This window comes from Arctopsyche grandis, chromosome 5 (assembly GCF_051622035.1).
Source record: "Arctopsyche grandis isolate Sample6627 chromosome 5, ASM5162203v2, whole genome shotgun sequence".
Classification (NCBI taxonomy): Eukaryota; Metazoa; Arthropoda; class Insecta; order Trichoptera; family Hydropsychidae; genus Arctopsyche; species Arctopsyche grandis.
In genome coordinates this window covers 24,443,644-24,457,786 of record NC_135359.1, presented here as the reverse complement: position 1 = coordinate 24,457,786, position 14,143 = coordinate 24,443,644, and the positions used below count along the sequence as shown (strand labels likewise).

Here is a 14,143-nt window from a genome sequence, read left to right as displayed (position 1 = left end):
TACACCTTTTAACCAAAAACAAACATCCCAAAATTTCAATAAACCACCTTGCATACATAAGTATAATATTTACCGCAGCAATACTTGAATAAATATTTCAAATGGTGAGACGCTCCCTCCCGGAAAATTGTTAAGCGATACGCGAACCCCGTTTAGAGAAACGCTGCGTTAACCAATATATATTTGTCTCCGAGTTTTGAGACATTGCCGCAATGCGGCGTGTTCGAAATGGAATCAAAAGTAAAAATCGGCGAATTGAAACTTCACCGCGACAGAGCTTTCGGACCACACAGTCAAACTTTTGCCCAAATATTATACAAACACATTAGTTCACTCAAATACAAATCGTGTACGTGCATAATATTCGTGTTTACGAAAATCAAAAGTGCGATAAAAAAATTAGGAGAGCATTTTGAAATTCGCCTGCATGAAGTCATAATAATATTTTCAGCGTAGATCGTAATACTTTTTAATCAGATTAAAGCGCGCGAGTGTTGGCCAGACGTACGCGATTTTATTATTACGCCATTTTCTAATTACGAAATACCTTCGGCGAAATATACATTATGAAAGTTCGCGGTTTACATTCTGCTTTGACGCATTCATTAATTATTTATTGAAACGAATGTGGCAAACCACCCAAAATGTTTTAATAAATGACTGCAACTAAAGAAGCCTTTTTAAAGACATTGAAACAACAAAACAGATATCAGCAACAAAGTTACTAAAATTGAACAAGTTTCAAAAATTATAAGAGTGGTGAGCATTTAACGAGCACATCCAGGGCCACGCCTTCCCTATGTACAAATGTGTGCAACGCACACGGGCGGCCGAAATATAAAGGCGGCCGAAAGAAATGAGAGTCGAAAAAAATATATTCCTTAAAAAATACGAAATAAGACATCGTATTTTTTGAAATTCATCTAGGTTATCTTGTTGTATACCTTTGGATTGCTGTTGTAAGTTACAACTTGTAACACACCCGAGCTATAATTCGGGGAAATAACGGGATAGCAGTTATAGCTTTGGTTCGCATAGAGCTAGGTATTCTATGTTCTATGTATTATATTTGCGACTGCCAGATGAATGTATTTCTTCAAGGATGTTGAGTGTTGGTTGGTCATCAAAAAAACAATGTTCTAGATATGGAATTTTGGGTAAAAAACACTATATTTCATGAAAGAACTTGAAAACGTCCAATCTCTCTTGTCACCTGGTCCTGTTCAGAACTAAACGTTTTGATTTTCTGTCTGTTTTTCTGGTTAATTTTTTTTTTGTGATTAATGTTTTCAATACTAATATTTTTCACACAATATTTTTTCACAAAGTAAGATTTTTGCACTATACTCGCATGCAATTCATTTTTTTTTTTATTAATATGATTTATACAAATTCTGATAAAATTAAAGAGCGGCCGATTTAAGTTTGCACACAGGTGGCCGAACCCCTAGGCGCGGCCCTGAGCACATTATTCGCAATAATGATCGTAAATTGAAATACATTATAAGGAATAAATCTAATTTATATATTACATATAAAGAAAAATATAGATCTATATTTAAATGTACATGTTTATATAGGGAGAAGAACTTTATAGTTAATAATGTCCTTATTCAGGAAAGCATTCGACAAGCTTAATGCAGATGATTTCTATAACGACTCGGAAGAACACAATAAGAGTACGCCATGGAGTTGAAGATAACGAAAATTATATGACAATAATGGCATCCTTATTGCAAATGAAAAAAAAAAAATATTCATATATCTATTCACTTTTTTACTACAAATTTCGTATATTATATTTATAAAGAACTCAATTTATCGAACAAAAGTTTCTATCCCGAATACAAATAAATATATATTTTAGTGTATTTCTCTTTTCCAAATAAGTTTGATAATTTCATATAAGAAATCTAAAAAAAAAGCATAAAAAAAATGTATTTCAATCTAAGTGGAAACAATTATTTGTTTTCTTTAAAAAGCATTTCAACACAGAAGCTATATAAAGTTTTCGTTAACCTTATTTCAATGGTCTCATTTGGACATTTTCACAAAGCGGGAGGTGAGGTTTGGATGAAAACTAAATTTTCCCGTGAGTTTTCTTTTTTCAAACCTTTTGGCAAAATATTGTGATACTTTTTTTCTCCTACGTTCATCGTCAAATTTAATATTGGTAAAATTGATCTTTAAAAATGATAAAATTACAAAAATTCTATTCAAATCAAAATTGACGCTGAAAGCAGACTTGACACAAATAATATAATATATTATTCTATATTTTCGTTTTAAAACTCAAAAAAACGACTCTTATTATACCTATAAAATTCACATATGTAAATTTCGTTTAGTTTAACGTCAACGCATTCAAAAATATAATAAAATATTCAAATATGTCAATTTCATTAAGTTTAACGTCAACGCATTCAAAAATTCATATTAATCCTCGACTTCGTCGCCGTCCCACTAAAAAACTAATTGATCCATAATTCCATCAAATTAAACCTACGCAGTTTGACCCTTACGAGGGTCTGAGCACTAAATACCGTTCCGTTTTGAATAATTTACAAATTAATGAGAAATCTCGTGTCGTCCCTCTCAAACATAAACCATTTATATTGCACGGATTTATAAATTTCTCTTGTGTATGTATACTTTTCAATTAATCCTCACTAAACGAATAATGACAATTACTATCTTCTTTTTGGATGAGCTTTTAACGTTTATAAGCTCGACAGACACGTCACAAATTAAACAGAAAGGGAGAAGGTGGGGTGATGATAGACGCGTTACAAGAACCACAATGGCTCGGTTGACAGGCTTATTATAGAAATATTTAGGTTTAGGCATCTTTTGTGCGTGAATAGTTGTTCGTGCGAAGGAAAGCCGGTTCGTTTAGAAACGTTGACGCTAATAAGGTTCCTCTCAAAGAGCGCTAGCTCCATGTCGTTTGTCAAAAACGCTCCTCCAGTAACTATACATCCAATTATCGCAGTCTTAACAAAATGGGGATAAAGGCACACGGCCCTCTTAATAAATCAACCCGTTCTTGACCATATTGTTCACTCGCAACATGTGGATTTTGAAGTTGAATAATGAACAAGTAAAAATTATAACAAATAATGAACGCGTCGTACTTTAAAACAAGATGAAAATTCGTTGAATGCAACAAAACCACTATGGATACATACAGTTTTATACATGTATGAAGATCTTATGAAGCCTACCTTCATACACCGTGTAAGCATTAGATATGACAGGTAAAAAAATAAAGTCCTTTATTTTGACTAAGCATGAAGGGCATGTTATAAGAAGAACCTTGTTTTATCCGTATATATATTTTTAATTTTTTATTTATAGGTACACAAAACAATGAAATTAGGTGAGTGCTTTAAGTCTTCAGTTGAGTATAAGCTTCTTATAATTCAGAAATCATTATAATTTGTAGGAATAATTATAATTATGGCAAATTAATTTAATATTAGTAGTTTGGATGAATTCTAATACTTTGAAAAACATACATGAGTAAGACTTGTCTTACTAAGACATTTGACTGACAGCTTAAACGGAATGTGAACTTTATAACCAATATTAAATTTGCAAAAGGTATGTACATATGTAGGTAACAATTACATACATATGTATATCAGTTTGACGAAATGAGAGAAATGTGTGAGTTAAAATTGAATTATTTTATCCAAAACGTAAAAATAATGTGTTGCATATGATGAGACGATGATGCTCATTTACACATACATATTGTATAAATATATACATTACACATAAATATGTACATAAATACATATGTATGTATTACATGCATAAACAAATAGAACGGGGTTCTTAAACATTGTGAGATTATGAACCACGGCCGTCTTTTGAATCTCAAACGAATCAGAAATCGTAAGATTCTCGACGTGAACCATAACCGACAAACGGACTCCAATAAATTTCTAAAATTTCCAAAAAAAAAATGTAAATAATATCACCGGTATATCTAACTTAAAATCATCCTATTTGATCCTCGCTCTAAAAATATAAAATTATACCCCTGCTATAGTATGTAGCTTTATGGAGTATAGAATTAGTTATATATGTAACATTCATCCAAAAATCAGATGTGAAAAAATTAACGGATGAAATGAATCGACTTTCTTTATTTATTTCGTATTAATTTAAATTTATATTTTAGCAGATGCTATTACGGATTCTACCCCTAAACGACACATATCGTATTAGACTTGTACTTGTACATATACATTTATCATCATATACATAATATCGCTATTCTGTCTGTGGGCCTGTGTAATAATAGTCGTTTCGATTCAACATATGTACATATGTACGTCATAGCTAAACCACTGCCAAAACGTATATACGAATACAATAACAAAAGAAAAAAAACTTCTATATATATACTATTTACTACCAATGTTTCCTCTTGGCAGATAATTTACCGCCATCTATTGAAAAATTATTTAATTAATTATTTTTTTATTGGTGTTTTATATTGTTTACATGTACATACATAGGTAGGTAGGTAGTTTTTACCTTTTTTTTAAACAATAAAATATAAATATATTTAAAAATTATTGTAAAAAAATGCATCGGCGTGCCAATCGAACCGACACATTTCTATTTATTTTTTTTTTAATAACTTAATATGCCAACACCCATGCGATGATACATAGATATGTCATCGGGTACAACATTAGCAGATTATAAATTTGAAATCATATTCAAATATTGGTGACAAATAGTAGGTAGGATGGGTTTGCCAATTTGATGAGGAGCCATTTTAACAATTAAATCAGATAAATTGGCAAACTCCGATAGAGAAAAAATCGACTTGGAGTCACAAACATCCAAGACTGGCCAGCAGCACTGCAGAAATACTCCGAATAAATTCTTTTCAATCTAGATCAACCCAGGACTTCAACCCGGGAACCTCGTGGTGATCAGCATTAACGCAACCACCTAGCTATATTGTTGGCTTTATAAAGAAAAAACTCAAACTAAATTATAATATTTGTATACATTCGAATCAATAACTATATTACAATGATGCTTTAATAATAAATTCAAATATATTAGAAATTTCTTGTATGTAGAGCATACTTTATACTTGCTGGCCGGCACTTTGTATACAAATTCATTCGGAAACCCTTCCATAATGAACGGTGAACAAATTGATTCTTGTTTAGTGTCAACTATCAATTAACGTTATCAAATAACTATAAATCATACGGACATAACTCGAGTTACCCGCAACCGGTTCGTATTGAGCTAATTCATATGGGAAATCTGTTGTTAGTTAGATGCTCAATTTAACCGACCCTAGTTTACGGTTGATCAATAGCGTAACCTGTATCGCTTCTTGTAGGCGTATACTATAAAGAAGAATAAAAAGAACACTTCCATAAAAATAAAAAAAATAAAACTTTCACAGTTTCGTTATAAATGTGGGAACACTTATTATAGTCATCTTTAATAACCTGACTTCGCACAAGGCAGACGAAAAATAGGTTAACTCTGTTAACAAACCATTTAACTCTATGACATTTCCACAATGAAAATGTCAACTATTGCGCACAATATTCTAAATTTGATTGTCATCGTTTTTAAGGTCTCCTCGCGGTATACACGATTTTTGTGCCGCAAAATAATACAATAAATATCTCAGCCGTATTGTTGTCCGTGTAAGTATTCGTGTTTCTTAATTGTAATTGTTTATATAGGTGTTTCGCCTAATCAGCGTTATTTATTGCTATTCTACATACATATGTAGACTCAGCATTTATTGTGTGCGAGGTCGTATGGAAATGCGGCATTGTATTAGTCGATGAGCCAGTATTGCATACTGGTAGTTATGAGGGGATATAGCTCAGTGGTAGAGCATTCGACTGCAGATCGAGAGGTCCCCGGTTCAAACCCGGGTGTCCCCTTAAAATAATCCTTTTTTATTCATTTAAAAGCTGATCAATTCGTTCATTATATGAATTTATCCTTGCCAAATTTTTTTGACTTGACTTTTATTAAAAAATATATACATAGACTGAACCCAATTACTTTTACATTTACATCAGATTGACATTTTAAACGAAAAAATATTTTAATATTAAAATGTAATAATTTTCAGTAAATTATTAAAATATAATAAGGTTAAAATGTAAAACAGTAAAAGAAAAAACCTAATAACGAGTGACTTTAAAATTTTATAACAAAATAATACCCACGCACATGTATTGTATTATACATGTTTTATTATTATCGGATGTTACATTTATTATTTATTTACTATTTGTTTTTTTTATACATATCTATGTACATCCTGTCTGTTGATTTTTCAATTAATAAAATAAAAATAAAATAAAAAATACAGTGTTCAATTCCTTAACTAGCTTTCGTCTTCTCTTTATGAAAAAATAATACAACAAATACACAAATTTTATCATAATTTAATGATATTATAATATTTGATTGAAATTTTTAGAAAATTATACAACAAAAAATTCGCAGTAGATATTTTTTTCCAACTGTATATATGTATGTATGTATATACATACATAAATACCTACACATGTACATATCTTAAATCAAAAATTAAATAGCAATTTATTTTTGTTTATTCCATTTTGGGCCCCGTCTTATCTTGAAACCTATACTTGTTATACCTACATACATTGACAATAAAATATCACATATGTACAATTCCTTCTATTGGTGTTTATAATTTATTATAACTAATGAGGTATTACTTTGAAAATATTGATCCTATCAAAATTTATTTATAATTTATTGTAATTACATTATTTCATGCCAAAACAATTCCTCTTTTTATTACGTTCAAACTAAAAACGATTAAACTACTCTCATATAAATTTTAACTGCAAAAATAAATAATATAGTATATAATTTAATAAACTATATATAATAAACCATATTTAATAAATAATATAATATACCACATCTTTATATCTTATAAAGGCGTATTTATTATCTTAATTCACACTTGTAAAAAGAGCATATATTATTTACTCGAAAAGATCTTCATTAATGTACTAACTCAATATCTTAATATTTAATGTCGAAGGACACTTTGTAAGTTTTGGGTCGCAGAATCCGTGGCGTTATGGAAAAAAATTAATTTTCTATGACGACGATATCGATATCGCTTTCGATTCCGTTTTCAATTTAGATCCCGATTCCTTTTTCAGTTCCGGATCAGGATTCCTTTTTATGTTCCAGATGCGGATCCCTGGTTCAGTTCCGGATCCGAATTCCAGATTCAAATAAATTTAATAAAAAAACAAATGAATGTTTACTATCAGATTAGCCATGTTTAAGCTGTTCATATTACAAATACCGAGTGAAGCCGGGTAAAACCACTAGTATAAAATATTCACAACAATTGGTAACTTACACAATCCTAGTGCGTATTTGCTTTTTATATGTACATACATATGTATATGTATTTAAAACCTACCCAATAGAATTTTTAAAATATAGCATCGCGAAATGAAACCAGTGTATGTGCATCAACCCGAAAAATGAGCCGTGCATATAAAATAAAAAACCATTTAATTTAAATGCACAAAAATCCAATAATAATTTAAATAAATGATTAAATTAATATGGATACAATTTTCTAAATGAAATTTGAGGGACGATAAACGCGGTTAAATCAAATTATAATCAATACAACCCAAATTCCAACGCTCGTTGATACGATCGCACGAGCTTCATTATTCCAACAATGGTCAATTTTGATAGATACGAGCATATATGTATGTACGTATGTACATATAGGCATACATAAATTCATCAGCAGCTTATGACGAACGAGCACAATTTCGAAAATCAAAATCCCCCCGGTTATTAAACGAGGCAATTTTTAAAATAATCCCAACACAATGAACACAACAAAACCACAATACATACTTAACCGATCAATCCGAAGAGCCTCATCCGAAATAGGCGCACTTTCGACAAATCGCTCAGCCAAATAGTCCCTATCTAAAGGGCCAGTTTCCTTCCACAACTTCGTATGTATGTATGTTTAAAACAAACGAAAACAACACAATTAGCCCGATAGGTCCTGTTGAGATTATTGCGTTTGTCGGTGCCAGAGCCGCTCTTAACCCCATTTAACCCGTCTCGAGGCGTTCTGGGGCGTCCCTTAATAAGATCGTATCTGGACAATTGCGGGATAAACTTCCAATAACTCATATTATTTAAATGCGTTTAATTATCTCGTAGCGGGAGGGGGTCCAGCGCCCCGCGTAGACCCGATGATCCGTGTAATTATATATAGGTCAAAACCTATTAAAAATAAAAATTAATACACAACGATACAATGGTCGTAATAAAGTACAATGAAATAAATCATATCACGTATCGTTTAAAAACACGTTTAGTGACTAATTTGTTTTGAATGGGAAGTGTGATTTACATACGTGCTCATTGGAGAAATATGTATGTATGTAGCTTAGTCGTGACAATAAAATGCATTGTTTTGAATGTTTTTTTTTTAATGCATGCTACGGAATTGCATTTATTTACTCTTGGAAAATTACTATCAGCAAAATGTTCGCTATATAAAATATAGGCTCGGATGAAATTTCTATCATTTAACGTTTTAGTTATTTTAAAGACGGTATGAAAATGAAAAAAATAACGTTTATATTTTTCCTGTGTTGGGTGACTATCTTTTCAACGTATGCTGATGAATGTAAGTGTAATTTTGATTTTCTTAATATTCTGATTCTGAAAACAATTTATGAACTTCATTCATTCATTCCTTTTCTTTAATAATATCCAAACTTAAATCCATATCGATTTTCAAAACTAGTTGAAGATGTATTCAGAATCATAAATTCACAACCATACATAGCTGCAGTTAATTTTTTTTATAAACTTCACATTTATCTTTTAAAGCCTCTGTTTTTAAAATATATAAATAGATTTATTATGGTTATTAGATGTTCATATTGTGAATACAATTTAGTTACAATAAAAAGCATTTAAAAAAAATCAAAATCAAATAGATTTTAAAATTTTAATTGTTTTAAATAAAACCTACATATATTAGCTCCAAATACTTTTGGTCATGCTCACAAATTAACATTCAGCATTCAGATATATCAATTGGTCAGTATTTTAATTAAGCGGTCAGTTTATATCGTCAGACATATTTTAATATACAACTAAGCACAATAAAATGATTTTAAAGCCACTTGTATAATATGTAGAATGGATATTTTGTAGAATCTAATCAAGAATTTACTGACCAAACTGGTAAATTAACTGAAAAAAACTTATTCACATACTGATCATTTAATTTAAAAGCAGCCGACTGACTGACAAAAATTTAGTCACCTAAAAATAACAAATAATGAATCGCACTATTTTTCAACAATTTTTATTCTAAATTGAAATATTATACTGAATATAATATATACGTAAATTTATATGTAAAAATCGATTAAATTTCTTTCAAATAAAATACGGACAAGAGAATTACAAGTAACTCAAATACAGTACTACCTATATAATAAACTGAGCGAATCTTCCACATTCTTTGGATTATCATACGCAAAATCGAATAAAACTTTTTAAACTAAAATTCTTCCCTCAAGCAGTAAACCAAAGTACATATATAATAAGAATGTTTCAGCGAATACTTTGAAATGGACTCGTATAATACGTACGTGTGTGCCGGTATGAAATGTGCGAAAAGTCATAAAATAAAATTGAGAAATTCTTACCTGTAAACGGTTATGTATTCATGAAAACGGACTCCGCCACCTGTAAATAAACAGACGCGTATTAATAACTACCATAAATTTATATTGTAGTTGCTCTGAATGCGTAATGTTTGAATTTCAACGCAGAAACGCGTATCGGGTGTCAAGGGTTTTGAGCGAGTTCCTAAGCTCGTATTTAACTCTTACGTTGAATTTGTCATTTCGAAGAGCATTTCTCGCCGTGAGAAATTTAATATGCAAAACTCGGTCACAATCTTAGTTTCGCACTTATTTATGAAAACGTTCAATTTTTCAGCGTTGTATTGCGAGGATCCCCAGACCGGCCTGCACTATCCGATAAATAGCACGTGGCCTTCTACGACATTTTGCGGCACTTACACCTGCCATGCGACCGTCTACGAGGAAAATGGAAACTTTAAAAAAGTGCCCAAAATTGTGCCGTACATAAATGAAGGCGAAGAAAAAGAGGACAAAGAAAAAGAAGACGATAAAGAAATACTCGAGAACGGTTCAGAGGACTTCGGCTCGGTGGAGAAAGAGAATAGACAAAGTCACGAGATTTCCGATTCAGACTGGGATGAAAATGAATTTGGAAAGCTTTATGAACTGTATAAGATAGCTTCAGATCTCGGCGAATCTATTAAAAAAGCAGAATCCGAGTTGAAGCGCAGGGACGACGGCACGCGGAAAAATGCAAATCAAATCGAAAAGGAATACAAAAAACTCCCAATTACAAACACGGACAATTTCTGCAAAGAGCAAAAAAATTACAACCATCAAAGCAACGGAGAAAATCATATCCAATCTGATTCGAACCCGCCTCAAGTCCACAACGAAGAAATGACGGCAGCCATGTACAAAGACTACAACCAATACTTGAGCGAATACTACTCGCAATATCCTTATTATAATTATCAATACGATCATTATAAACAGACTTCCGATGCCGAAACGAGTCCTTCGAATATCGAAAATAGCTATACGGGATACATCGATCCTGAAAGTTACGAATCAAACCACACACAATACTATTCCGAACAAGATTATTACAACTATTGGTGCGCTTATATGGCGGAAAACTATCCTGAATATTACAGCGTGGATGGACCAAAACTTAAAACCCCAACAGAATCTCCCCACGTCAACGTTGAACAATCAGAAAATCAATCCCAAGCAAATCAGCCCGATAAAGACAAACACCACCACCATCACCACGACGATCAAACAAAGCAAGCTCCCAAAATAGATACCCACCCCCAGCCACAAGTGCAAACTGTTCCAAAAGATGAAGTCAAAAATAGCAACACGTCCGATTACGAAACGGAATACCACACATTCTATCACGATTTCATATCAAAATATCCGAATTCGACAGCGTACTCTCCAAAACCGACAGTCGAAGACACAAAACACTTTTACAGTGTTTATTATGAGAGATTTCCAGACAAACGGCCTGTAGCGACCGAAGCGACCACCGAGGAAGAAGTTCCGGAACATAATCGGGACACACAAAACAGAGAGGATTTAGCGAAACAAAAAGAAGCCATTGTGAACGGCGAAGAAGAAGAAAAGTCTCAGAACGCAAACACTCCCGAGTTTAAAACGACCGGGAAGGATTTCGATAAGGAAGGCGCGCTGGAGGAGTTGCAAAACTGGGCGGATTACAGACACCCCAAAGAGACGATCCAGTGGAGGGCCAACCCTTTCGACGCGGCCCACGATAAAGACGTGTATTTAACGAGTTCAAGACATCCCGGCAGTGAAATCACCCCCGGTAAATATGACTGGCTCAATTCTAAGCTGGGACAGTTCGGCGTGCCCATGCCCGCTAAGCCCTACCGATCTCCGAACTTGAATCCCTTATTGTCATCCGTACTGCTCCAGCCCAAGTTCAGAAACGTCCTGAGGAGGCTGCCCGGAGTACACCATCATCCGCATCTGATGAGACGAAAAAGGTCCCCGAGAACGAAAACGTTCATGACTGTGAAAGGGTAAGTCGTCAAACCGTAAACCTGATATAATATATAAATCTATCGATTCAATCCTCTCGCCCTGCCCATAACGGAAACGATATCGCACAAACGTTTCCACCACACGTACCTATTTCGATTTATTGTTATCATTCTCATTTTCAGATGTCCACTCCAACTGGAGCCTGGCTATTTCAAGAACGGCGATCCCAATCAACGCTATCCAGAATGTTGCCCTCAAAAGATTGATTAGTCAATACATTGTATAGTCATAAATACATTCGAATGTTTTATATATTTTTTTACTGTACTTTTAATAAACTTAAATTATAATTAGATATTGTTGAGGGAAAATTTCAACGAAAGTTCCTGAGCGAATTTAAAACGAAACATTATATAAGTATGTACATATCTAATAAATCTTTCAGAATACAATGATGTTGATTAATATTTTTTGTATATAATCTTACGTTACATTTGTACGACTCAAAGAAGTATGGAACGCTGTATGTTCGGCATAATGAGGAAAAACAGGAAGCGGAATACGTGAGTGAGAAGTATGACAAGGGTAGTGAACATAGTGGATAGAGTAAAGAGATTAAGATGGTAATGGGCCACGTGGCCAAAAGAATGGACGAAAAGTGGACAAAAGAAGTACTAGAATGGTACTCGAGAGAGTTCAAAGGGTGAAAGGAAGACCGCAGGGAAGCTGGGTAGACGAAATTAGGAAAATATGTGGGGTGAGATGGATGAGAGTTGCGCAAAACGTGTGGACGAGTGGAAGTGTTTTGGAGAGGCCTTCACCATCCAGCAGTATATGGTGAGTGGCTGTAGATGATGATGATACATTTGTACATATACATATATAGATTGTACACACATATTTTAGATACCCACTTTTATTCATTACAAGACATTCTTTTACTACCTTTGTCCAGGCCTGGCCCAAGGATCTACGGCACATAAGTTGAAGAAAAACATATTAAGATAAAACATTAAATTAAATTTATAAATTTTAATTCAAAATAGTTTTTCTGGTTTTTGCTGGTACAAAATTTGCAATCAATTCTCTCATGTCGAGTAGTTTTAAATGGTCTCATTCAATGGATACCTTCTAATCCTTTTTGATTCATAGACGATCTTAAACTGGTTTTTATTTACTTCAGTATAGAAAAGCTACTTCCGCGCTCGTCACAGAAACAGGTAAAGTTAGAAAAATACGGATTGCAATGAATAAATTCAAAAATGAAGATATTAATTCATATTCAACAATGAATTGAAGAATTTAATCGACTGACATTTCTTCACTGGAATATGATTAGTCGAGATATTTAATTTTGTGAAAAAAATCCATCCCTGATATACATATGTATACATTTTGTCAAACGTCACATTTCAGCAGTATTTTATTAAAATACAATTAACGACAGTTCATTTTATGACAATTTTTATTCGCGAGTCGTTGATATTTTACAGTAAACTTCCTACATTCCTCGTAAATTATAATATTTTATAATCAGTATTTAATTTAGTAGAAAAATTTAATTAACTAAATTGCTTAAAATTTAATTAATTTATTAATTTCTGTTTAGTTATTACTTTGTTTCTTTTCTGGTATATAATATTACTGACCATTGTGGCGCATTAGGAATTCCTGTAATGCCACAATGGTCCAAACTTTAAAAAACCAATAATAATAATAAGTTAAATATAAAATATACATATTTTTTCAATATTTTTTTTCAATTTTATAATCAAAAAAAGAAAAAAATAAGGGCGTCCCTAGGCACGTGTCTAGTCTGCTGCCCCTTTGAGCCGACCCTGGCCTTGTCATCCTTCTCACCCACGTATTCCGTTTCCTATCTCTCCTCGATATGCCGAGCATACGGTGATTCATACTTCTTTGAATGCATTGGACTTTTTCTAGCATTTTGGAAAATACGCCATACCGACTAAACATTAATAATTGATAGAAAATTAAGATGACCTCTTGCTCCTCAATATATCAAGAAATTTTATTTACTCTGGAGCATCCCGGGTGCCACTTAAATTTAATGCCAGGGGAAAAAAGGTAATAACCATTTCAAACAAAAAGGTTTCGTATTACGCTCAGTGGCCTCTAGGCCTATACGGTGGCGATAAGGAAAATTTATTATTTAAAAAATCCACTAATTACGCAGATTTACAGAAGAACATCCCCTTTTTAATGCGGGACGACCGCCCTCTCGGGAGGCGGCCGCGGCCAGATTCGGCGACTTTTGCATATTAAAACTTTCTTCGAATTACGCGCCCTTATCGAGAAACAATAAAATAAAATTTACGACTCTTTAATCCGGCGGTCGCGATACTCGACGGGAAACACAGATTCACAATCGCCGATAATGTGAGCGCGGCTGACAAACGCGCCGA

At 32.9% G+C, this 14,143-nt stretch overlaps 2 protein-coding genes and 1 non-coding gene across 3 annotated transcripts in view; 2 read left to right on the top strand and 1 right to left on the bottom strand.

Annotated features, from left to right (window-relative positions):
- nolo (ADAMTS-like no long nerve cord) overlaps nt 1-14,143 on the bottom strand; it is a 307,268-nt gene that overhangs the window by 257,417 nt on the left and 35,708 nt on the right. The window contains exon 2 of the mRNA XM_077431662.1: nt 9,765-9,804. The gene's annotated coding sequence lies outside the window, so the exon portion shown is untranslated. The remainder of the gene's footprint in view (nt 1-9,764; nt 9,805-14,143) is intronic.
- TRNAC-GCA (transfer RNA cysteine (anticodon GCA)) lies at nt 5,871-5,942 on the top strand. The gene has a single exon. It is a non-coding gene; the product is annotated as a tRNA-Cys (tRNA).
- On the top strand, nt 8,638-12,098 carry LOC143911946 (uncharacterized). The gene is made up of 3 exons (XM_077431046.1): nt 8,638-8,728; nt 10,060-11,755; nt 11,900-12,098. Exons 1-3 carry the CDS (start codon nt 8,656-8,658, stop codon nt 11,985-11,987), a joined length of 1,857 nt encoding a protein of 618 aa, XP_077287172.1. The 5' UTR covers nt 8,638-8,655; the 3' UTR covers nt 11,988-12,098.

Excerpts from the sequence above, each read along its gene's own strand:
- LOC143911946 (XM_077431046.1), top strand. The coding sequence starts at position 8,656 with ATGAAAATGAAAAAAATAACGTTTATATTTTTCCTGTGTTGGGTGACT. Across the intron at positions 8,729-10,059 it reads TTCAACGTATGCTGATGAAT|CGTTGTATTGCGAGGATCCC; the intron begins GTAAGTGTAATT and ends TCAATTTTTCAG. Across the intron at positions 11,756-11,899 it reads ACGTTCATGACTGTGAAAGG|ATGTCCACTCCAACTGGAGC; the intron begins GTAAGTCGTCAA and ends TCTCATTTTCAG.